This window comes from Syngnathus floridae, chromosome 15 (genome assembly GCF_059516105.1).
Source record: "Syngnathus floridae isolate MCC-2025c chromosome 15, RoL_Sflo_1.0, whole genome shotgun sequence".
NCBI classification, from domain to species: Eukaryota; Metazoa; Chordata; class Actinopteri; order Syngnathiformes; family Syngnathidae; genus Syngnathus; species Syngnathus floridae.
This window is the reverse complement of record NC_142427.1, coordinates 7,866,375-7,891,330: the sequence shown is the minus strand read 5'-3', so window position 1 is coordinate 7,891,330 and position 24,956 is coordinate 7,866,375. Positions and strand designations below refer to the sequence as shown.

General features: G+C 41.4%; 1 protein-coding gene and 1 long non-coding RNA gene across 10 annotated transcripts in view; one reads left to right on the top strand and one right to left on the bottom strand.

Moving 5' to 3' along the window:
• Positions 1-7,944: 7,944 nt before the first annotated feature.
• Positions 7,945-24,956, bottom strand: part of LOC148386274 (uncharacterized) — a 38,029-nt gene continuing 21,017 nt past the window's right edge. For 2 of the 7 annotated variants that reach the window (XR_015862983.1, XR_015862984.1), the window contains exons 5-7: positions 19,404-19,950; positions 15,352-15,410; positions 13,482-14,905 (exon numbers count right to left, since the gene is read on the bottom strand). This is a non-coding gene — a long non-coding RNA (uncharacterized LOC148386274). Of the gene's footprint in view, positions 8,345-12,813; positions 13,378-13,479; positions 14,906-15,351; positions 15,411-19,403; positions 19,951-24,956 lie in introns of those variants that run through there. The other 5 variants (XR_015862988.1, XR_015862987.1, XR_015862985.1 and 2 more) reach the window with 5 other exon arrangements.
• On the top strand, positions 9,254-13,284 carry rnft1 (ring finger protein, transmembrane 1). Of its 3 annotated transcripts, none has more exons than XM_088398109.1 (9): positions 9,254-9,420; positions 9,962-10,383; positions 10,676-10,752; positions 10,833-10,933; positions 11,009-11,162; positions 11,249-11,407; positions 11,471-11,536; positions 11,630-11,731; positions 11,870-13,284. In XM_088398109.1, exons 1-9 carry the CDS (start codon positions 9,395-9,397, stop codon positions 12,002-12,004), a joined length of 1,242 nt encoding a protein of 413 aa, XP_088254235.1. In that variant the 5' UTR covers positions 9,254-9,394; the 3' UTR covers positions 12,005-13,284. The 3 variants fall into 3 exon arrangements, with proteins under 3 accessions (XP_088254235.1, XP_088254234.1, XP_088254237.1); XM_088398108.1 differs by having other exon boundaries at positions 9,256-9,420; positions 9,959-10,383; XM_088398111.1 differs by having other exon boundaries at positions 9,267-9,420; positions 10,060-10,383.

The window sequence follows — 24,956 nt, the reverse complement described above, 5'->3', positions numbered from 1 at the left end:
TTAAAGCAGACAAACTGGTCAGGGCAGAAGACGTGGTTATCTTTTCTCCATTTTCCACTGTGCTCAACAATATAAGCAGCAAGAGCAGCACTTTTGAGCTGAAGTGAAGAAAGAGGCAATTTGGAACAGGAAAATAGCTAACCAACACATCTTAATGACACTTGACAAATGAGAATCAAACTGGACTGGATTAACCCTTGTTCATAAATCAAAGCAAAGTGCAAACTGATACACGCTACATTGGTTTGGTCACTACTCCAGAACCGACCCAAATGAGCAAGCAATTTAAATCGTGCAAGTAAGCATGGTTAGTGTACTTAATTTTTTTGTGTGTGTCTGGACATTTCTTTTCTAAAAGCACCTATTTTTTTTTTTACTGTTCCCTCTGCCCTGTGTTGGATGAGACCGATGCTTTTTCCAGCACTTTCCATTTGCCAAGTAGCTTGGCAGAGGAATAATTACCTGTCTCTATGATCAATTACCTGATTACTCACCAGAGACACACAAGACATCTGAAGAGCTGCGTCTTGGGCTGTGTACCACACACACACACATGTAACTCCCAACACTGTACGTCACAATGTGAGGTCATCAAGAGACAAACATGTATACATACATAAATGTACTGCGTTAGCACTCTGTGTCTCGTCGATCGATACGTACAAAATCGAACAGCGGTGAGAGTAGAGTCAAGGACACACTGCCATTAAAAAAACACAAAGATCATTAAGAACAATCCCTGACCTACATCAGTGCAACAAAGTCTCCCTGTGCAGGGTAAAATCATTTAAATGACCCTGCTAAGATGATAAATGTCATCCTGAGGAGAATGGACCAGGAGAAAATAAGCTTTGAACAAGGAGATCATTCTCTGATATTCATAGAGTGGAAAAGGTGATATCAGAGCACATATTAAAAAAATTCTAAAACACAAACATCAGGGAGTGCCTACACGCAGACACCATTCTTTGAGCTGACCCCCCCTAAAAAAAAAAACACGCAGAAAATTAAATTTAAAGCTAACTAATATATATATATATATATATATATATATATATATATATATATATATATAAATAAATATGTGCTCAAAATGAATTGTTAATTTATTGTGGGCCAAAAATAATGGTATCCTCAAAATTCCTGAGACTCAGTATTTATATTCTGATCTCAGATTATTTAACCACATTATCTGGCAAATCATGCTATAACCAACCAACCGCCTTGTGTACAGTAAACAGCAGCGATGCCGCCAGGGATTTGAGGCGTCTGGAAAAAAAATTCAAGCCCCTTCGTTCAGCACCACAGATTGAAAATATAATTTTCTCAGGCCTCTTGTCATTTCTGTGCACTTTGAATCATCATTTCTTCTCTAGGACTTTTTGTGCCCGAGACTATAAGATAAAGAGTGAGTGGCAAAAAAAAATAATATTCCTCCATAGTCCTTTGGAAGTGGAGATAGCACATTAGCATAATACAGCCTGTCTGTGAGCAATTTAAAATTCTCATTTACGTAGACTCTATTTCAATGCTAATCGATAAATCCACTAAAGCGAGTTAGCAGCGTGCTCTGGGGCTCTCTGGCAGATATACACAGCTAATGATCTAGAAGTTCTCTAGCCATTGACCTTTTTCCAGTCCTTGCACGTGTCACTGCAAATAACAACAAAGTAGTGACTTGGCAGTGAGACAGTCCACTGCAGGCATAGCAGGGGGGGTTGCCACAATGGGCCACGTGAGAAAAGTTCAACCTCCCTGACAATACAAGGGGTTCTCATCCAATCTATTGGATCCGCAAAACCTTCCTTTGCTAAATTAAAATGCGTTTATTATACCGTATTTTCCGCACTATAAGGTGCACCGGATTACAAAGCGCACCTTCAATGAATGGCCCATTTTAAAACTTTGTCCATATATAAGGTGCACCGGATTATAAGGCGCACCTTCAATGAATGGCCCATTTTAAAACTTTGTCCATTTTTGAGAAAATTGGAGGTTTTTAAGTACGCCTTATAGTGCGGAAAATACGGTAATCAATATTATGACACATTGATTGCTAAAGTAGCACATCTGCCCTGAAGTCAAAATAACAGACGTGAATAAATAAATATTATTCAAAATAGGTATTTTAATGATCATAACAGGATGGTGGAAAGAATTGACAGCTTCAGGGTTTTCTTTAAACACAAGCTGTTGATCCAAGTAAACCAACGTACAAGCTACATTATGAATTATTCATGAAATCTATGTTTGAGCAGCTACAATAGATTGTGAAGAATGACTGGCAAGAAAGCATAATGCCAAATAGAATAACAATACTCTGGAATTCATTGATTTAATTTGCCGTGTGAGCCTTTTCTGATCATTTTAGATTTTTCACAATTTCTTAATAATCTGCCTGTTTGTAATGAGTCTACATTTCCTGACAGCTCTTTTGATCACGCTGGGCATTTTCTGTCTACGTCATTTCAATTCCCATCATTTCAAAGTGGTTGCTTTCATATGTGCACATCTTAACCAGATAGTCCCCATATTCTCCAATAAGCAACCTCACTATGAGAGCGAAGCACACACGTGCCCGTGTGGCTCATATATAATCGTCGGGATAGTGGTGTTCTACTAATGGAGGCTCTGCACGCTAACAGTGTGAGTCATTGCATTCCCACTGTGAAGGAGGTGATGCTTGATTATACAGAGATCCATGCAGGGGGAAGAGGAGAGGTGTGGCCATATGCCTTTTTTCTGGGAGCTTTCCACTCCCTTTCATTCCTGACAATGCAGTCACAGGCTGCCATTGGGATGGACAAAGTGAGGAGAGACAGAAAAAAGAGGGGAGGGGTCAGGAGAAGAGAGGAAAGGACAGGTGAGAAGAAGGGGGGAGAGATGAAACAAGTAAACAAGACAGGGAGGAGGAAGATACTAGGAGAATTTTTTTGTTTTTGTTTATTTGATATTATTTGGTGATTTAAAAAAACAATTAACGTATTTTCCGGACTATAAGGCGCACCGGACTATAAGGCGCACCTTCAATGAATGGCCCATTTTAAAACTTTGTCCTTATATAAGGCGCACCGGACTATAAGGCGCATCATTAATGCATCATGTCAGATTTTTAATCCAAATCAAATCATTCTCCATTTTATCTTTTTTATTTCAACTTCAGACGCAACAGATTACTTTATAATCACAAAATAATGATCCATAGTCGTTTTGATTCATGATTCATAATCTTCAGCGGGCCACTTATGATTGATTTCATGACAATTCTTCGGGCCAGTTTAAATTTAGGAATTTGGTCCATATATAAGGCGCACCGGACTACAAGGCGCACTGTCGGCTTTTGAGAAAATGTTAGGTTTTTAGGTGTGCCTTATAGTCCAGAAAATACGGTAAGCAATATCACGCAAGAAAGATTGATGGTCACCGTTTTCCAAAGTCTTATTTTGACTAAACGCAAAAGATAAATCATTTTATGAAGGACAAGAGAAATCAGACAAATATTACTTTCAGACAGTGCTACCTAATAATTGTTTCCTCTTTGACTACCGAGCTGATGTTGCACGACTACCCTAAGTCCATTTTCAATTCCTGCAACTGGGCCATCGGCGAAGACACTAGGTGCTTTCGATTGAGCATGCAGAGGAAGGAGACAGCGGGAAGGCTGAATGATTGCACAAGCCAACCCAGCCATATAAACAACACATGCAGATTTCCCCCCGGCACTGTTGGTTCTGCCTGATTATTTAACAGGAGCAACTGGAAGTGGTTGACATGGTTTCATGGGCTTTGTGCAGTGTGCACTCCTCAATTATGGATAGGAAAAGTGACACGGTGACAGCTGTAGCTCTCAGGGGGTCGGTCGGAGAGAGCGAAAAGCAAGAGAGTCACTCGTCCCTCTTTTAGCGGGGAAGACAGGAGACGGTCTTCGACGAAGATGTGACAGGCAGAAGAAGAAGGAAAAAAAAAAAAACCCTGCTCAAGCGCACATTTCCTCTCTCGCTTCTTGTTAAATTAAATATGCTCTGAAAATGACAAGAGGGTGGGGGTAATGAGGAAATTATTCAGAATCCTTGACATGCTTTAAATCAGATTATGTTCCTCCCTTGCTTCACCGGGCCTGCTTTAAAAGACGCAGAGTGATCCACTCCTTGCTTCAGGCGGCCCTGCCTCCTACTCACACGCTCACAAACCCAGACAACATTTTCAGTGATATAAAAAAAAAAAAAAAGCTTCAGTAAGACACAGAGCAGCAAGGAGAGGTGAATTATCCTCAGCTTTCTATGCAAAGCCAAACAGTAGGCTCGGACCTGCTGCCATCTTGGAGAATCATCACATCCAAATGCTGGAGGTGTGGAATGCGGGCGGTGAACCAAAAGAGCGTGCGTGACTCATTGCCGGATGGCCTGGCAAATAAAATGCATGTACAATTGCACTCAGAAATTTACATACATACATGTGCATGAATGTCATTTAATGTTTAAAATGTTCTTTTACAATTAAGATTTCTTCATTAAAATTCATATTCTTATTAATATATTTTGTAATACCTAAACGTTTGATTCAAAAAGTTTTAATTATGCATTCCGACTGGAAACTTGAGGCATCCCACGTGTAGTTCCTCTAACAACCATTAGGGTTACCAAAGATTTTTATTTCATCCAACCTCTTTGCTATTCTACATACTTATATCTTTATTTAGCAATAAGGACTCTTATGCTAACAGAGGCATATTTACAAGGGCACCCATGCAATTACGTGACTATAATGTTTATGCATACTTGAGTGGCTGAAAGGATCTTATAGGAGGAAATACACATACTAGATACAATCGGAGCTTGTAAATGTATAAGAGCAATCTTATCCTCCAATGTGGAGAAGAGTATCTGCATGCAATGACCTTGCGCCATGATCTATGGTAATATATGCAAATTAAGATCAGTGATTGCATAAATGAGGACTTAAAATGTGTGTTTAGTGATATACAGTAAGCGCTAAGTGAATGTGTGGAGTCGTCTTCATTGAGAATTGTGATTCTTTTTCCGCAAACGCATCACGTCGGTTGAATTCTTTTTACTTCAGACCAATTGTGATAAAAGTGCTCCTTTGGCAGTGTCCATGGCAATTTTCGCCATTATTTTTGACAACTTTGCAGTTGCTTGGCACTTTCTGATGGACTACAACTATACTCGTCTAAATTAGAGGACAGATATGTAAGATTATGTCATGTTTTCATATGTCTCCAGCTGCCTAGTGAGGATTTAGAGAGAGAAGATGAATGGTTGTCAGCAGATGTCCAATATTGCAGATGCTCCAGGGGGCAAGAAACAGATGTGGATACAGTTTTTAGGTACCGGGAAAAAAATAAAATGAAGATCCCTACAGACTGTTTGAATGCATTCAGTAATATGTTTGTTTCGAACCCGTTTTTATCCAAGGGGTCACCATCTTCCTTCCGCCTTGTAGTTATCTGTCTCCCCTTTTTGTTCGCTTGCAGGTGAAGCCGGAGGTCATTTATCATATTAACATTTTTGTGAGAACAGACTGGAGGAGCAAGGGCACAGACATATTTTATGTTTCACGTGAAGCATAAAGGGTGTTTGCTCTTTACAAGGTTATCAACCTTTTTTTTCCAACTAGGCTTTTATTATCCATTTAAATTGAGTGAAAGAATTTAACAATGATATCATCTAACAAAATGGTGTCAGGCCCTCCTCCATTTTGAAGCTTTTACTTACCGTAAATACCGAGACTTGTCATAATACTGTTTTTACACGAGAGATCGTAAATAGTTGATGTTACCGCAATGTTTTATTCTGTTTCCTCACGCGACGACAAATGAAGTGTCGTCCCAGTTCACAAATTGACGATGTGCAGAAAATGAAGTGTTTCTTGTTTTCATTGTGCACCGTTTATGGGCAATATACAAAAACAAGATGTGTGAAAAGGGAGCAGCGGGGTATGCGTGTTAAAAGCCCTCCAATGTACCTGTGCAGCTGTGCAGCTTCTCTGCTGCATTGAACTCCCGCCATGGTTATTGTAATTAGCTTTTGGCAATCAACACAAGATTATCTGCTTAATGACTAGGGGTGGGGGGGCAAAGTGTATCCGTCCGTCCTCCTAGTGGAGGAGCTTTAGAGTGATCAAACACACGGCATCATTAAGAATCCTGCTTTACAAATTAGCACTGAAGATAATCAAGTTGAGGTCCACTGGGACAGAAGCTTTTTTTTTTTTAACAACATATTTAATTATTAATGCAACTTTTATTGACTTGCTGCAGATATTTGAGGTTCACTTGTTTTCCATAGAAATTTCATCAAGGGCTAAAAGAGTAACTCCTTGAAATTGCATGAAAAGTGTTTATAAAAAATGTATTATGATGTTAACGCTCATTTCCATTCATATTAGGAACATGTATGTCCCCTCCAAAGTCATCTGCATGCCAATCGTGCAATAAAACCGCTTTCATGCTGTGGTGGCTTGACAGCTTGGGTGTTAAATGCACCTTGTTATCATGATTTAAAGCAAAGGTAGAGGATGGCGTGCACCCATCGGGACCTTGGGATAGATAGGACAGTGAGGGAGAGAGTATGAGGCACACACACATTGGGTAGATCCAGAAAGTGTATATCAGACAGAGCTCAGACTCATTTGCATTCTCCACAGACTGAGAGCAGCAGCATCAAGCATCACCACCGCCACCGTGCCCCGAGGGAGCTGCTGCTGATGCTGCTGCTGCTGCTGCTCTCGCCCTCTAAGAGGAGACGCCCAGGCTGCTCTGCTGATGAGCAAGCACGATGGGACTTAAACCAAACACAAAAACAGATAAGGGCAACCGGGGTAATGTGTTTGGATGGAGAATATGGATTCTTGAATGAACGCAATCAAATAGGGCACTCCAAGTGACAAAACACTTGTTATTCAGATGTTCTAAAACTTTTGGCCGCATGAGGGGAAAAAATGGTAAGACGTTCTAGCTTGCTGAAATAAAAGCTGACATGGTTAATTTTCATTTTCGCCGAGGTTTTTGATCTCTACTATACATATAAAATCATTAGTGTTCCAATACTTTTGGAGGAAAGTTTTCTCATCTCTCAGGTGATTCCACTTTTATATGACTGAATCTGAGAAACAAAAACATCCAAAACTGAAATATTTTTGATCATCCAATTCAATAAAAAAAAAAAAAAGTTAAAAAAATCATTTTACTAACACCAACATTTTAAATATGAATTAAATACAGCTGAATTCTTTCCTGAAGGACAAACAACTACAAATCCAATGTGGACTACACTAATGACAAAGCAACTCCGATTTCAACCTTCTAAACGATGATGAATGATCGCCAACAAACAAATGAGCCGGTTAATTAAATGGAATTTTCCAAACTTGCAAATTAACACTGAAAATACTCATGCTAAATTATTATTTGTCACCTGCAATGTTGTGACCCACTTTTTAACCAAATCTTTCCTTTCTACTATCTTTATTTCAAATGTACTGCACATTCTTTCTACCTTCCAAACCGCAGAGCTCGCTTAAGAGCTCATCACGCAAGGTCAAACCGTGAAATCCAGAGTGTTAAGGTGAAAACACTGCAGAGCAGCCCTGAAGTCTGGACAGGAAGGTATTAGGTTAAGTCCTGGCACGGAAACACACAGGAACGTGGAGTCAGATGCCAAGCACAGTTGTGGATGCTCCCATTTCTGCAGAGCCCCGCTGGGCCTCACAATATTCGTGTGCTACTGTAATTAAACACGGACCACCCGTACACACACACACACACACGCGTGCTAATTGCAGGCAGGGGGCATTCCAATCATTATAGGCTAAATTAAAGCAATCAATTGAAAGGGGAGACCAGCAGAGAGGAATCCATTCATGGTTCTCCTCGCCCCGCACACCGACATGTGTCATCCATTTAATCGCACAAAACCTTTGCTATTTAGGACACCAGCACCCTTTTAATCACCTTGATAGTTCTCTAGAAGCGTGCACATAAAAAAGACACACACAAACAAATGTCAGCTAATCCCGCAGCAACAAAAAGTCCTTGGCTGACATGACTACATTGCTGTGCACATCTGCAAGGCATTTCCTCTCCTCTCAGTTTTCTCAGACAGAGCTAAATGTCCTTAAAATGGGGCAGGTAATCTTCTGTTTTTGCCAAAATCTGCCTCTGCATCCATACAGCGAGGTCTTAGGGGAACGTCAATGTACGAGTGGATCCAATTCCAACATTCCTGGCGTTTACATCATGCTCCCTGTCACCAGGGAGCTCTCGCTTGCTCTCTCCCACTTCCATCCAGCTTGGGATTTATTAGGAATGGTGCTCCAGCACTGGCTTGTGGTGTAGAAACAGAAAACATTGTGATCATGAATTCATTTTGAGGCCTTGTTAACACTGCCGCGTTCCCGGTAAGCAGGTGGTTTTATTTAGAGGAGAGTTTCAGAGAATAGAACATTAAGGAGCTCTAAATCACTAAGATCTGTCGCTATTGGATGCCATTACCCAAACCATTGAATTCACTCCCAGAAGCATTTGACATTGTGACGGTAAATCAATGTTTCAGGTCATGAGCTTAGAGATGAACAAAGGAACAAGATATGAGCAGTGATGGGATAGTGAGGAGAAAGGAAACGCCATAGCAAATAAAACAATCTCACTCTATCCTGCAAACATTGATCACATGGACAACAAGTGAGCAGATGGCTTTTTTCCCCCTCTCATGTCAAGTCATTTTCATTTGTCATTTGGTGAGATGGCTTTCAGATGTTATCATAAAGCGCCACCTGGTGGATAATATAAATCCTGTCCAACACGTTTTAAAATTTGATTTGATTTTGTACATCTTCAGAGCGCTTCCTGGGGATCAGAGGGATTACATATCGTTCAAAGGTAATATTAGGCAGGATAAAAATACAGAAGAATTTCCAACATATTAAATATAGACTATTATTCTACTATGCTATTATACTACTATTTAATATACATATTTGTAATACTTTGCAAAAACCCTGTTGAACCTCTTCAGCTACTCTTTGAGCTCTTCTGGTAAAATGAGAAAACATCCTTTTACTTTAGCAACCATTATTGCTTTGTTTTTTCCCATCAACAAAAACAACTTTGTTCAAACAAAAAACCTTTAGAAACCATGAAATCATTATCTTTTGCCAAAACTGCCACATTTGAAATTACAAAACATGCGTGTCTACAAACAGACCGCTAGATGGCAGTAATGTAACACAAAAGAAACTACGGAGGAAAAATGCTGTGACGTCATATCCGGGTTTATGGCAGAGCTGGAAAGTCAACAGCTTAAGTATTTTTCCTTTTGCTGATGTTTCGCTTGGCGTTTCGGCGTTGTCGTTAAATGGCGACTAAAGGGTTACAATGAAACTTCGGTTGCAGAATGACAGGTGAGTGGACATACTCGTCGCTGCTCAATTGGCCTATCACAAAACATCTGCGAGCTAATGCTAACATTTGTCTGTCATCAGCTGTCAAACTCCCCAGGTATAAAGAAATACACAAATAGTCATAATTCATCTTCATGGCTTGTGTTTGTCGTTTTGATTCCTGAAATACAACATCTCCGTTTGAAGTAGCTAGATTATGTGTGACAACATGGCTACTAAACGTACAATAAATCTCAACATATTCTATAATAATTATAACAGTTATAATAATAGAAAGAGGCCATTATTATACGTGTGCTCCCCCAGGTGCCTTAATAACATGGTTGTTACATAGTTGTATCAAAAGTACCCAAATGGTTAGAATTTTGAGTATACTTATCACACACCCTCCTCTTCTCTTGCTGAAATCAACCCACTTTTAGGAGCTCTTCCATGCAAGTGAGCAATCTGTTCTAAAGAGTAGCATACTGGGAAGGGGAAGTTGTTTACTCAGATGGAGAGTTGAAGAAGTTGAGAAAAGTTTTTCTTTTGTGCCCAGAAGAGCTGTGAAAGTGAGGGAGTCTTCAACTGTCATGCAGCCTATTTCCAGCCAGGAGGGCACTCACGTGAGAAATGGTTTGTCCCTTACTCTGCAAGCAGAGCTTCCCAGCAGGACCACGCTTCCTGGTGCTGCGGGCTCCGACACCGGTGAGGTGCACGTATCCATGAGCGGCGGCACATCGAGCGATTCCGCCTCGGCTAGGAGGTCCAGAGTCAACCCTCACGGCCACTCCCATTCTCACGGGCCTACTCGCGGGCAGCGACGCCCCGCTTCCGATGCCGACCAGACAGACCCTGGAGACCCGGACTCTGGAGAGCCCAGTAGCTCTCTTTCGGAGCTCCGCTGCTTGTTTCGCTGGCTCCAAAAGAGTCTTCCTTTTCTCGTCATTTTGAGCGCCAAACTGGTCATCCAGCATGCGTTAGGTGAGTGTAAACAGACTCACAGGTTTTACGCTGCAGGTCCGAGTGGACAAGACCAATTTTGGCTGAATAGGGTTGCAAAGCGGTTTTAAAATTCAATTACATTTCCATGGGTATAATCCAAATTGGGAAGTTTCCTTGGGAATCAAGTGTAAATTAATGCATTACAGTGAAGCATAATTAGGGCCTGACCAATTAATCATGGAATTAAAACATTTCCATCACCGATTAGTTTGCAGATTAAATCATGCAGTTCATATTCAACTGGTTTACGTATCGACTTTTCTTTCACAAGGGCTCGCGGTTGGTGTTGGCCTCTTCACAACTTTTCTCTATGTGAATAAAAGCATCCAAGCCCAAGTGTTTCTTCAGGTAAGAGCTCGTTCATTCCAAAAGGAGCGAGTAGAATCATGCTTGCTTGGAAATGATGGTCACAAATGTTTTGTCCTCAGGGCCGCCATGCAAAGCTACATTGTGTATGGCTGCTCCTGCTCCTGGTCTCCTCCACCCTCCTGCTTTACTACACCTTCCTCCCTCAGACGCTTTACAACTGGTAATGTCTGTAGGAGCAGCAGATGAGCAACAACTGTTGTGCATATTTTAATCATTGCCGTTTTTCGATCCTCAGCCTCGTGTTCCTCAGTCCAACTATTGAGCCTCTGGGATTCTGGGAGGTCCTTTGGGCAGTTGGCATCACCAACTTTGTCATCAAATTCCTCTTTATGGGGATCAAGTGCCTTGTCTTGTTGCCGCCTCCTTCGCTGCTCAACTACAGAGCACAGGTGAGAGCAACTGATTCTCTTCTTTGGGCTGATGAGCTCTTGGCCAAAGTCAGCTGGGATTGGTCCAATCATTATTTCATGCGCAGGGACGCTGGCTGCTGTTAAGCGAGGAGCTGGCTCAGGTCCACCAGGCTGTGGCGCCCGTGCCGCTCTGGTTCCGCTACCTGGTCACCTACCAGGAAGCCGACGGCGCCCCGGCGCTCACTGTCGGCATTTTGCTGGCTCTGCTCTACCTCATACTGAAGGTACGAGATTGAGCAAAATCAAACAAGATGTCATCTTCTCATTATTCGTTCTTTCTCTTGCAGCTTTTGGGATTGTACGGGCAGTGGATGTCTTTACTGAAAAGCGTGAGGGTCTTTCTTAAGAGCGAGGTCAGTTGAGCGAGTTGATGGACCCCAATTAAATATTGTTCCTCCTCTCGCCCCAAGAGCTGCTTGTACTGAATGGAGTGTTATTCTTTTCAGCATACAGGGACTGCGGCCACGAGGAGTCAGTGCGTGGAGGCTGGAGACGTGTGTCCCATTTGTCAGGGAGAGTACAGAGACCCTCAGGCTCTCATCTGCCAGGTAAAACATTCGTCATTGCTATCCTTAAGTTATACAAAGATAGGTACGAGCCTCACCAGATAAGACAAACATGATTCAGTTGATTCAGAAGCACGTGCAAGATCAAAATAAATTGTATCGCTGTCTTTGACTACGCAGCACATATTCTGTGACGAGTGCATCGCTCTGTGGTTCAACCGGGAGAAAAGCTGCCCCCTCTGCCGAACAGTGATCACAGAAAAGGTGTACAAGTGGAGGGATGGAGCCACATCCCCTCACCTGCAGATTTACTGATCACACACGTTTGGGAGCGTGATGAATGTGACTACGTTTGATTGTCAAATGTGTGCAACACTGGTCAGGTAATTTTATGAAGCCACCCATTGTCATTAAATTCAAAGTTATTCTGTAGTTTGTTCATATCCTGAAGTATACCCCCCCCCCCCCCCCCCATTTCACTTGTTTTTGCATTGTACTGTATTTTTTGTCATACACCTGCATGTTGCCCTTCTCCCAAATTATTCTTCTATTGTAAATACAAGAAAATATTTTTCAACAATTTGCAGGAAGTCAGGTTTCAAGAGATTATGTAAAAAAAAAAAAAAGAATTTTTTTATCCAGCATTCATGTCAGTTGTGAGGTAAGAAAAAGTACATGTACCTCTGACCGGCAGTGACTGCTGTAGACTCTTTGGTCTTTAAGGTTTAAAGTTAATTTGAGACTGCTAGCAAATTGCACACTGCAATGCCATTGGATGAGGTTCTACTAAACCCAACAGCAGCCTGTATCAGGCACAATGGACATATGAATTCTAAAATTTCTATTTTTCTAGTTCATACCCTAAAACGGGTACAGCTAAGTTCAAAAGATTTTACAAGTTTTTTTGAATATTTTTACCAAGACGAGATAGCTTCCGAGTAAAAACACCAAAGAACCTATTAGACCCTTCTACTGTGACGTCACGTTTGCACGCTGTGTGCTAAGGCGAATCCTTCATTGACGTATTACAAGACAAGTTCATCTGGAAACAAACGATTTAATGAATCAAGTTTTATAACATTAAAGTAATGGTCAAAGTAGAATGTAAATTAAAAGCAACGTACCTTTGCTTTTCCTATTCGAATAAGACTCCAGGCTCTTGTCCTTCCAAGTGTTGGCACTCTTCTTTACAAGAAAATAATTTGTCATGTTATGGTAGCTCACTTCATGGAAAAAACTGGCTTCATTTGACTGGTCTCAAAGTTTTATCCAACAAGTTGTAGTAGTTGGTGTTTCCCCAAGGGCTCCCCCTCCAACCAACTTAAGTTTTTCTATATATTGTCTTCGAACAATGGCTTACAATTTGGACTTGTAATAGACAAGTGTCCTAAAAGGGACCTTTTCACAAAACTAGACTGATTGATTACAAACAAGGCTTTGCCTAGTTTGTAATTATTGCATGCATGTCCTTTGCATTGTGGGTAAAATGACGTCTGGGAGAAGGACCTAATATATTTTACCTAATGAAATAAAGCCTCTGCTCTTGTCCGTTTCACTCCAAGAACTATCCCAATAAAATGCATTTGAAAAAGTTACCTTGTATTTGTTTGTTGTATTCTTCAAACATGTCGATTTAGCGTCCTCTGCTGTCTAAATTTGGGATTACAACAAAGCCAATTTGAATTTGCCTGGGAAAAACCCATTACACAATTATGACCAGTAGATGGCAGCAAAAACCCTTTAAACGTGAAAGATATTTCCAAACATTTTTATAATTATTGTACAGTGCAATAACCCCCCACACATTTTTAAGACTTTATTAATAACTCAAGCTACAACAAAACTGTTATTGCTTGTCATATACATACACCCCCACCAAAAATAATTATTCACAGATTCAAGATAAGATATAAATAAGCATTTATGAATATAAAATCCATACATACTTTTGAATCACTGTCAATCGCTGCCTTCTTACTTCACAATCCTTGGACGAAGATGTTATAATGGTTATTTCCTATTTAGAAAATAAATTGTTCAAACCTCGTTGATCCACATCTGACAAAAACAAATTACACACAAATGTCATGAAATGAATGTCCTACTCAATGCCATCAAAATAAATAAAAATGTAATTTTCCTTCAATTTAATTCAAGCACATGTCTAGGTTTAAAACTTACAATTATTATTTTATTATTAAATTACCAAAGACATTTGTTTCGGGAGTCATTCCAGTCAGACTCAATTGTTTGGATTTATAATTATTCAGACTTATTTTTATTTGTGTTTTTCTTGCGTTACCTGTAAAATTTCAAATGTTGTGATTTAATGCACAATATGTCGACTACAATATGCGAAGCAGTTTCCAAGCTATCTCTGTGAAAAGTGTTTTGTAAATAAAATGTACTACTTATCACTATCAGAGGACTACCATCATGTGTAATGTTCTGAACTCAACCATCCGAGGCAGATGGCCACCCAACAATGACTTAAAGGTTTCTTTATGAAAACGTGTTCTTGCTCAGATGTGATTGTTTTTAGTCCTCTTTAAGAGGCTCAATCCTGGACCTGGTCCATATATGTAAAAATCCCTTGACATGTATCGAATAAATGTAATCATTTCTGCCCATGAGTCAGCAGGACATCTCAGCAGTGGCTCAATCCAAAACACTCGAGTTGAAATCTCAAACCTTGGCTTCTCGTCATTGCTTTTTTAGCCCTCAGCGTGTGTGAGAGTACAGCCTTTTTTTTTCTAGTTAATGACTCGTTTTATATGATTGAGCCATAATCAAAATCTGCCAGCAAGTCGGAAGGTGAATTTAAGAGTCGACAGGTTTACAAGGGAGGTGATTCTCACGCACCAAACCGACATTGTAATTACTCATTCAAGGGATCTATATAAATTCTTGATGCTATTGACATTCCTTGCATCAGTAAAGCTATGACGCATATGGCTGAAGCATATTTGTGCAATGACATCATGCCATGAAGCATTTATTCTAAAAGGTTTATTCCTGCTTGAGTTTTAAGCGAGCTTAGATTGGAGGGTAGCGCTCTTATAAAATAGGTCAAACTCAAGGTGTGTGTGTGTGTGTCAGGTACATAGTTGGTTTTGTACGCCCACTCTGTTGCCTCATTGTTCCCTAATCTCACTGGTTTTTACGTCCCGTGTGTTCAGGACACACCTGAGTGACGCAGGTTCCTTGGCAATACTCCTGGAACAACAAAAGAACGAAGGAGAAATGAAGAAGCAACGTCAGGCTTCACTTGGGCCTTCTTGCCAATTGGTTATCGAGCGGAGACGCACCTTTTGTGTTTAGCTAACGATATAATCAACATTTGTGAGTCATCGTAACCTAACAAGGGTGCAGGATGTTTAAACATTCATATTAAGGTATCAAGAGTACGTGAGTGACAAACAAGACGCAACAAACCGATGTTTCCCAACCCTTGTTGAGTCACGGCACATATTTAACATGATGAAAAAAATCATAGAAAAAATCTCTCAACACGCCACCAAATATATATGTCATGAAAAGTGGATACTCATGACAAGGTATAATTATGTACATTCTGCTATCATATTGTGGGAAAACATTTCCGTTTACTACATTGCTGACAGATGAACAAAGATACGTTCGTGGTAGTAAAGAAGTCTTACCAATTAGAAATTTCCGTCACCACGCACGGTTTACTCACACACACCCATGCTGAGAATCACTGCAAAAAAGGGGGGAAAAAACGAATTAAACTTTATTTGAAAGTTAAAAAATAAACTGTCATGTTACACGCACGAGTGATATTCAAAACAAGCTCTGTGTGAAATATTTTGAATGTCATTACAATTTACATTTGGAATTATTATTGGAATTATTAACAAATCGTCAACCAAAAATATGTGAATAAAGAAATATATATATATATAAATATATATTTATTTATATATATATATATACACACACACACACACACACACACATATAATCTGTATTTTCCCTCAAGAAGGGAACTCAAGAACAAATGTTAACACCATCATTTAGAAATCCAATATTGACTTTTATGCAAAAGCAGGAAACCTTCAGGCGAGGTGTGTCATTGTCAGCAGTTAAATATTTACATTTGCATATGTTAATGAGGAACAGACAAAGTTATAAAAAAACAGCAAGTCAGACTGCTTCAACATATTTTGGTAGTTTACAAATAGTACAAAAACAACTTCGGTATTACTTATAGATAAGAGAAAGAACCTTTCATTGAGGAATATTAAAAAGTGCCCTGCACGTTAACAGTTAATTCACAGAAAAGCAAATGAAGAGAAGGCTAAAACGTGACTTGTTCTGAGGTCACGAAAGTATTTTAGCATGTCTCGGACTGCGAGACTCCAAGAGCACATGGGGAGAGTGGGTCAGTGTGCCAACAATTCAAATCAAGTTCAAATTAGTATACCGTAAATGTACGCTACTGATAAGTGAACCATGTTAAGTTTTGCTCTCTGTTTGTTGGACTAGACGTATGTTGCACACAAAAATACTGTATATTTTTATTCAAATAAACCGAAAAAAAATGAGTTAAAATATATTTTAATCTAATATATTGTAAAGCATTTATTTTTTACTACTTTTTATGGGGTCTCAAAGTCAAGTGGTGTGCTACTAACATATTTGAAGGAAGCATAAGTGCTATAAACAAGATTTTGCTTGCAATCCAAAATGGAGATGATGTCAGCATGGAGAGAGCAAATCAGTAATGTGATAAGCGCTTGAATGTGAAACATTAGATGTGACTATCTAAGTGGTGATGGATCCTCCTCGTCCTCTCTTGGCTGACATGTGAGATTCTTGAGAGGCTTCAGGGTCACCCACCGTCTGGCTCTGTGTGGTCAACGCTTGAAGCAAAATCAAAATGACACTTTTTTTTTTTTTTAAAGTATACTTTATTAGAAAAAAAAACAATACAGCCTTCAGCAATAATTCAGGTACAGACAGTAGTGCAACATGCTTTTACAGAATATAAAACGGATCAAATGTGGACATATTTATAAAGGCCGAGGGAGGCTCATCACAAAAGAAAAGCAGTCTGAGCCATCCAACATGCTTTTATGATCAGAAAAAGTCTGCTTTAAAATAAATCACCAGAGATTGACTGACTTTTTCGCCTTTCTCCAAAATGCCCTTAAAAGTTGTCCCGATAGTGTAAAAAAAAAAAAAAAGATTTAGCAAGAGTAGAGAGTTGAGGACAGGGAAGTGTAAAAGGGAAGAGTGCGTGCGTACTATACTGTCACAATAGCGTGTGTTGCAACCATGTGTGTGCGCTGTCTGGATTCTCTGGAAATTCAAGAGTACGCAGTCTCCTCACAAACGCACAAATGACGTGAGTTCATCTGCGCTCGCGCACATGAATGCATTCGAGTTGGAGAAATCAATCAAAGCATCATTTGCATGCGGACGGTTGGGATAAAGGGAAGTATCACGGTAGCGCACCCACCCTGAAATGGGAACTGAGACAAAGAGAGGAGTAGTACGACGAGGAGGAGGAGGAGGAGGAGGAGGAGGACATAACAGGATGCTGGTCAGATGAAAGAGCCCGGAATGTCAGACAGCCTACAGACTGTTGTCGCCTTGTAATCTTAACAGCCAACACCAGTCTGATAAGCTATGTGACAGGCCGGGAGAGTGACCAGCGCACGCCGATGACGCCCCCGACAGAACAAAAGCCGAATAATCCCACTTACCGTGACAGTGGCGAGCGGTAACGTCGGGTGGCGAGCCGGATCCCGGCGCAGGCTTCACCCCGTCCAACAGTACCGCTCTGTTTCCAATCTACTCGAGTGATTCGTCTCTTGGCGCTGCGACCGAAGGCAGTGCAACGGGTTCATTGGCGGGTTCAGCTGAGGTAACGGCACAGACGCTTTTCACTGTGCGCTCGATTGAGGCTTTTTTTTTTTCCTCCCCTCCCTCCCTCCTCCTCGCCTTTCTCGCTTGTGCCGGCTCGAGCGCCTGCTGCGCTCAATCCGGCGCAGCGTGGCGGCGGTACAAAAGAAAATAGAACCCTTCACCGACACATATGAGAAACAAAAATAGACACACACAAAAGAGACATTTTCGATCAATGCCGAGCACAAGGTTACAGTCGTCGTGCGGGGGGGGTCAAAGGTTACAAGAGAAACACTTACCGGTAGCTCCATGCACAATCCAGAGATAAAAGGCGGCACGCATGCAACGACGATACATCAATACTGCTAGCTGACTCATGCTCCCTTCCCGCGGGCACAACAATAAGGGCAGACAAAAAAGGGCGACACGGGGCCGTGTTTTATCATTTGGGCTCGGAAGGCGGCGAGACGAGCGCCAGAAGAGGCGCGCGGCATCGTCTCGAACAATAACGCCGTCACGGCAGCTCGTGAAACGACTCGGGCTCAGCGGAAAATGACAGAAGTGGAAAAGAATGAATTTGAAGAATGAATCAACTCCCAGTAGTTCTAGGAACAACACAGCGGCTCGAACGCACTCACGAGGACGAGCGGCAAAGTCCAGACGCAACTTGAACTTGAAAGTCGGAAAGCCTCCGTGGTGAGGTGATCCTCGGCTCCGATGACAACGCAACGCGGCCACCATCCAGCCCTCGGCGGAAAGACCACGAGTTGGCCCCTGTTGCCGTAAGCCGGCGAGCCATCTAGCTCCGTGTGCAGGACAGATAAAGATCAGGGGTAATAAAACACGTCGCAACCCCCACCGTCCTCCCTCCGAACGCCCCTGCTGACCCCAGCCCGCCCGCCCGCGAGTAAAATTGCCTCGCCGCTCTCCTGTAACTGCGTCGGGCTCGAGTTACAAGAAAAAAGGAACATTGTTCTTGAAACTCCTTAATCTGTCTTTATGCCACTTAAAGTCTTTCCTTCTTCCCATTCCACGTAAGCCCAGAAAAAAAAAAAAAAAAATCGTGTTCTCAATGAATCACTCGCAACAACAGAGTGAAAAGGGAAAAAAAAAATAGAGATGGACAAGACATGGGCTAGAGCTGCAACTGGCTCTTTTTGTTCCAGACAGGGAGGTTTTGATAGATTGTCACTAGTGGAAGGGGGGGGGGGGGGGGGGGGGCGGGTGTGTGTGTGTGTGGGGGGGGGTTGTGCTCGCTACCCCCGCCCCAGTCTACAGTCAGTGCTGAGTTCAGGCGGGGCACAGAGTGCAATTGCGCATGTGAGACACACAGGGGAGTGACCACACTCACGCACGCACTCACATGCTCCCAATTGGTAAGATGGAGCATGAGTCAGCACGCTACAGTTGTACACTTCAATACTGAGGGGAGCCAGACCCCACAGTGGCCCCTCTCCATCTAACCCCCCACCCCACCCCTCACGCTCCCCTTCAGCCCGCCCGGTGCAGCGTCTAAACAAGCCGCTGTGATCCAGCTGACAACTAATAAACACTATCGATAACATCTGATTATCATTCCGACGTGTCCATGAGACTCATTTGGAAAAGGAACAGAACTGCCAATGTGCAAAGAAGGAGGAGGAGGAGGAGGAAAAAGAAGAAGAAAGGAGCAAAAAAGACACAAGTGGAGAGAGGGAGCGTGCGTGAAAGAGGCAAAAGTGAGGGGGCAACATTCCTTCCTCGGTGCGCACATGTGAATGAATAGAGGCAGTGAGCTGGGGGGTTTTGGGGGTGAGGTGGGGAGGGAGGGAAGGGGAGGGTCTGAGGCCCCTGTACTTACAGTTGGGATCCCCTCTCCGGTGCGGCTTGGCCCTCCGGGGGCCTCCCAGCGCTCCCCTGAAGGAAGGCGCGCTGCAGTGCCGCACCCAGCATAGGAGCAAGTCTGCAACCACCGACACTCGGGAGGAAGCGGGAGAGAGGGGGGGGGGGAGGTATGGGGGGGGGGGGCACAAATCACGTCACATCTTTGTTACTCACCGGCCCAAGGGCAGCCACAAAGGGGAGGCACGCTGTCCTAGCCGTCCGTCTCGGCAGCTTCCATGTGGAGGAAGACGAGGGGGCAACGAGTGCAGCCCCATCGCATGGCCGCGCGCACACTGACACAAAGACACACACATGTACAATAGAAAAGAAAGCAACATCACAAATTCAAAAAAAAAAGAAGGAAAATGAAAGTTGTCTGGTCTTCAGATGGCGCCTGCGACAGCTGTAGTCGGCCAGATTCTCCCACTCCTCGCTCAGCTTCCTCCCGCTCTCTCGCTCTCTCGCTCGCTCACACTCACTCACGGATGAACCCGTTCAACTCCCTCGCAGTGCCGCCTCTGCCGCTGCAGCGAGGAGAAATGAATGACTTCTCAGAACTCTCACATTTATCACAGGCGGTTCCTGTAAGAACTGGTTTCAGCCAATTAATGGGGAAGTGAGTCGTACCGAGCTGTGTCATCACTGGCTGAAACCTGGGGGGGTGGCCCGCGGGGGGGAGGGTGCTCTTGTAAGACGGCCCATATTAGGAAACCCTTTACAACATTCAGCCATCAAGTACAGGCTCAAAACACTCCCTCACCATTGTCATAAAAAAAAAAGAGAAAAAAACGCGGTAAGAAGCTGCGGAGAATTCCCTCGAATCATCGGCCCATCCCTGAGATGCAGTTAGTGACTAATCAATAAACAAATAGATCCTTAAGACAAGCTCTGAAGCTATCCACATATAACATCTTACACGGCTTCCATCTTTTGTTCCTTCCCTGCCAGCAGTAGAAGCATCAAACATTCTATACGGCAAATCTGCGTGGGCAGTGGCGTCACAAACGGTTGACTTTCGAGCTGATAACTTTCTCTTGAAGGAGGCAACTCATTTCCGTCCCTTCCCACGTCCTCCAACACGCACAAACATCATATAACCCAACTTTATAAATAGAGCACTCTTAATAAAAAAAAAAAAAAAAAAAAACACCAGGTAGTAATTCTAACATTTCACAAAAGAACACAAGGAATCAACAGTGCAAGTGAACCTCGGTCAACAAATTCCTGGGATCTTCACACAAACTAAAACCAAAAATGACATCAGCCAAACTGAAATTTAGCCAAGCACAAATAAGATTATAAAACAAGTGTGAAATACAACAGCTAAGCGGACGGCGGAGAACAAAGAGCTGGAGAAAGGCTTTTCAGAAACGGCGGGCGACTCATCGCCGACTCGATGAGCAACACTGAGTCATGAGCTCGGCCATATTCGTCAGTTAACGCCGCAAAAAATGCTCAGTCTCGAAGTTGATCATGCCCAAGGAGCCACAGGACCACCAAAAAAGATTTGGAGCCTTTTTTGTTTTTGTATGGGGAATATACTTGAAGCTACTTTAGTGGATATAAAAATATGGGATTCAATGTTCAATGCTAACCTGTGAGTAGGACTGATCTTGGGAAAATTTCTCTTTGTGTAATTTGTTTCTTTATTTGCATAACTTGATATAAATATCGTTTGTTACTGCTGAGCTTTAAGTGTTGTAAAAGTTTGGAATTGCTGAGCAAGATTGAGAACATGAGAGAAGAAATGGTCTTCTTGTGGTGGTCATAAGATGGAATTTGGGTATGAGCTATTTCCAGCAGCTACTGATCAAAGTAACAGGTTTCGTCAAAAACCCGAGCTCTGACTGACAATACAGCCACAAAGCTAACTAGAGCAGTTATAAAAAAGATTGTGTAACATTAATATCAATGGAAGAAATTTGTAAAGCAAAATTTAGATTTGTTGTAACTATATCATACAAAAAATATCCTATATTAATGGTGATTTACAAAATATGAGTCATGATATGTATTATGATTATACGGTATATGTACACATTTGTCATCTATTTTCAATATTTTAAAATCTATTTTAGCATATATACTGTAAATGTTAAATGGTAGAAAATATTGGAACTGTCACAATATTTAAAAAGCAAAAAAAAAAAAACTTGCTCACTAAATATGTTTTGATTTGGGTTTTTTTGTCCATGTAGAATCTCCGTCTTCCATTTTGCAAAAATGCGCATTGTGGCAAATGGATTCTTCTAATTTGCTGAATTTGCTGTTTTTTCTTGCCTTTCAAAAAGACTAAATCCCAAAAAATTGATGAATAATGCGTGTGGCAGTGGCAAACGTACCATCACATATAAATTTTATTTATTTATATATTGTATAGGCATTGTGTATGTAATATTTGCACAAGAATCCATTAAAGCTTCTCAACTCTGCAGGGTGTGTTCCTTTGTTCAAGCTTGTGCTTTCAATGCATAGTAAAGAACTAAATAGTGAAAATGCAAAGTGTGAACAGACTAGTAAAAATATATTTAATTTTGTAAAAAAGACATTGGCATTTTAATGAATGGTGGAAAAATATGGAAAATGGCTTTTTAGGGTTTGGGATGACGGCAGATCATATTTTATAGCTGAACCAACATCAGGTTGAGCTGAAGAAAAAAAAAAAGCCAATTGATACTATTTCCATTCTTTACTGTGGGTATTTTTTTTTTTTTTTTAAATCTTCCCAAACAAACATTTGAAAAGCTTGAAAAGATTCATATTAGTTTAGTGCTGCATTATCCATTATACAGGCCAATTAATATAAAATGGATAGGTACAGGCACAGTCAAAACTACGAATAGGTGATTGACGGTTTCCTTCATTATTTTAATGATTAAATATGAATTTTATTTTTAAAAAATTGCATTACTCCTTTACATTACTCCTCCCTCACTCTCTCTCTCACACACACACACACACACACACACACACACACACACACACACACAGACACACACACACACACACACGCTCCTCTCTAGTTAACACATAACAGCAACTAGAAATTGACTTACTTAACTACACATGATTTCATAACAATCAATATGCATATTTGTTAAAACAAAAGCACAAAGGAATTTTTTAAACACAGCTTGATGTTTACACACACAACCCCACAATGATCATTTTACGCATGATAAATATTATTTACAAATCTATGTTTGCAACTAAATTGACACTGAGAACTGTAGTATGTAACGGTGCATTTAAGCATCAAGAAAAATAGCTTATTAGTGAGACAAACTTAGTCGATCAACAGTAAGGAACAAGTCGAGAACAAAGACTTATTGGGGGGAAACCCCCAAATGTCGCAACTTCCTGGAACCCGGATGCTCGCTGCCGATTAACTAACTGGAGAACACTATCTTGTCTCCCGCCACCCCCCCCCCCCCCTCATAAATGAGCATTTCCTGCTGCTGTTTGCGCATGTGTATTTGATGCTTCGGCATCCTGTGTTTATTTTGTAATAAATAAATAAATACATAAATAAATCAATAAATAAAATAAACAGGCCATAAATCAGAGATTACCTGAGTACACCTTCTGAAGGCTGCCACCTCAAACGGTATTCTCACACACACGAACACACTCACGCACGCACACAACCCGGGGATGATCGAGAACAAGGGCTCACATGACATCTTGGCTGGGTCCAACTGGTTACGACACCTTCACAACAACTAGCTTAGGCAAGACTGTTACCCAACACTCCACAAGGCCACAGTTCACACCTATCAAAACAGCACCAACAACAAGACACTGGGATTTGGCACAGTAGATAACTCCCCGAAAAGTTCCACCATGCTGGTAGATGATTACCATTTAGGTTTACTGAGCGAATACAGCAAAATAGGAGGAAATACTTCACTTCAGGAAAATGATGAGTCACGTGCAATTGCAGTAACGTAATATCTGCATGGCTTCCTGCATCATTTCAAGTGGGCTTTTTCCCAATGACCTCATCCCGAAAGCATTGAGAGTCCACTCCTGGATGGAGATCCCCCTGCCTGGAGTGTTTATCACATCCGTGTTCCACAGCCAGCTCTGTATACATAAGCTCAGACACATACTATCCTCATGGGTACCGGCTCTACTGCCAGGAAGTCCGGCGGCAACCATGATCTTTTATTCCTCTTTTCATATCACAAAATGGAACCCAAAAGCAGGTTCTCCATCCTGGGAGATGGACGGATGAGCAGTAGTTGGTTCACCAGAAAGGACAATTGCACAATAACCCTCGAATATATTTTTGCTGGTCTTGATTATATTCTATGTTTTCACATGTTCAGACTATCCAAATCAGCATAATTTTCCATGGTAAACAGCACGTCGCCACGGCAACAGCGTTTGACGACAGAACTGCATTAGCCTATATACGAGTTATTTTTTTTTCCATTGAAACCTCTTGTGACATTGTTTTCCCTTGTATTAAAAAAAAAAAAAAACACCTGTGTTTTGATGAATCTGACTCAAACTACAACTTAATAAAAAGTATAAAACGTTTAAAAAAAAAAAGTCTATTTTTTATTTGGGGGGTTTTTCTTCATAGTATCTAACATGCGAGACAATCCCGCATCTGTGCAGTCCATCGAGACTGAAACCAACTGCTAGACGTTTTCATTTATCTAATGCTTTTTTTTAAATCTGATACCCTAACCCTAACACCAACAACATAATCCATTATATTTGAGGAGTGCAATTATACTATTCTGATAATACTATTCTGGCTAAACTGCATTGATTCTATAGATTTGAGGCAATCATAAAAAAGGGAAGGATTTCACGTTGGACTATAAATTGCGACAGTGTGTTACTGTGGCTGCAACATACAGAAAAGCGGAATCTAGCAAATATTTATGAATGAACAGTGCGTGAAACTCAAACGGCGAGAAATGACATAAGCAAATCCTGTTTGTAAACAAATGCACAGTAGCGACGCCTCATCGTAATGAAATCGGTTTCCCGTTCATGTCTATTAAGTTGGTAACAGAATAAGGGTTTACAGTAATGGGTGAAAATGACCCCTCCCTGCCTTTGTTGAGGATGGATGGGTGACAAAGTGTCTGTTTTGACTAAAGCAGGGTGGGGAGCAAAGGGTTTTGGATGGCTGACCGGCTAGCTGGCTTATGACTCACATCTCGTCGTACAGTTGTACAGACACGTACGGATGACTACTGATGAAACACTTTTATGATATTCACAGCATTTACTAACTCCCTAAATGAGTGTTTCCGGTATGGGAGTTCATTGTGAAGGGGGAAAAAAAAATTAAATGGTGCTACTTGATACTAAAATACAGTTGTTGCCATGATGACTACGTATAGAGGCATCATCAGATCATTTGATGAGCAAGCAGCAGACTACGCTGAACGCAAAAGCAGAGGAAAAGAAAAAATCTAAAAAAAAAAAAAAAAGACAAATCAGCCCGTCAACATGACACCAGACATGAAACACACGTGACCTCTCCCTTCTTTGTCTCTCTCACCAA

What these genes read in the sequence shown, in the direction of transcription:
- rnft1 (XM_088398108.1), top strand. Translation starts at nt 9,395, where the DNA reads ATGAAACTTCGGTTGCAGAATGACAG. An exon ending in GGTCATCCAGCATGCGTTAG is followed by an intron (nt 10,384 to 10,675) that starts GTGAGTGTAAAC and finishes TTCTTTCACAAG; the next exon opens with GGCTCGCGGTTGGTGTTGGC. An exon ending in TGCTCTACCTCATACTGAAG is followed by an intron (nt 11,408 to 11,470) that starts GTACGAGATTGA and finishes TTTCTCTTGCAG; the next exon opens with CTTTTGGGATTGTACGGGCA.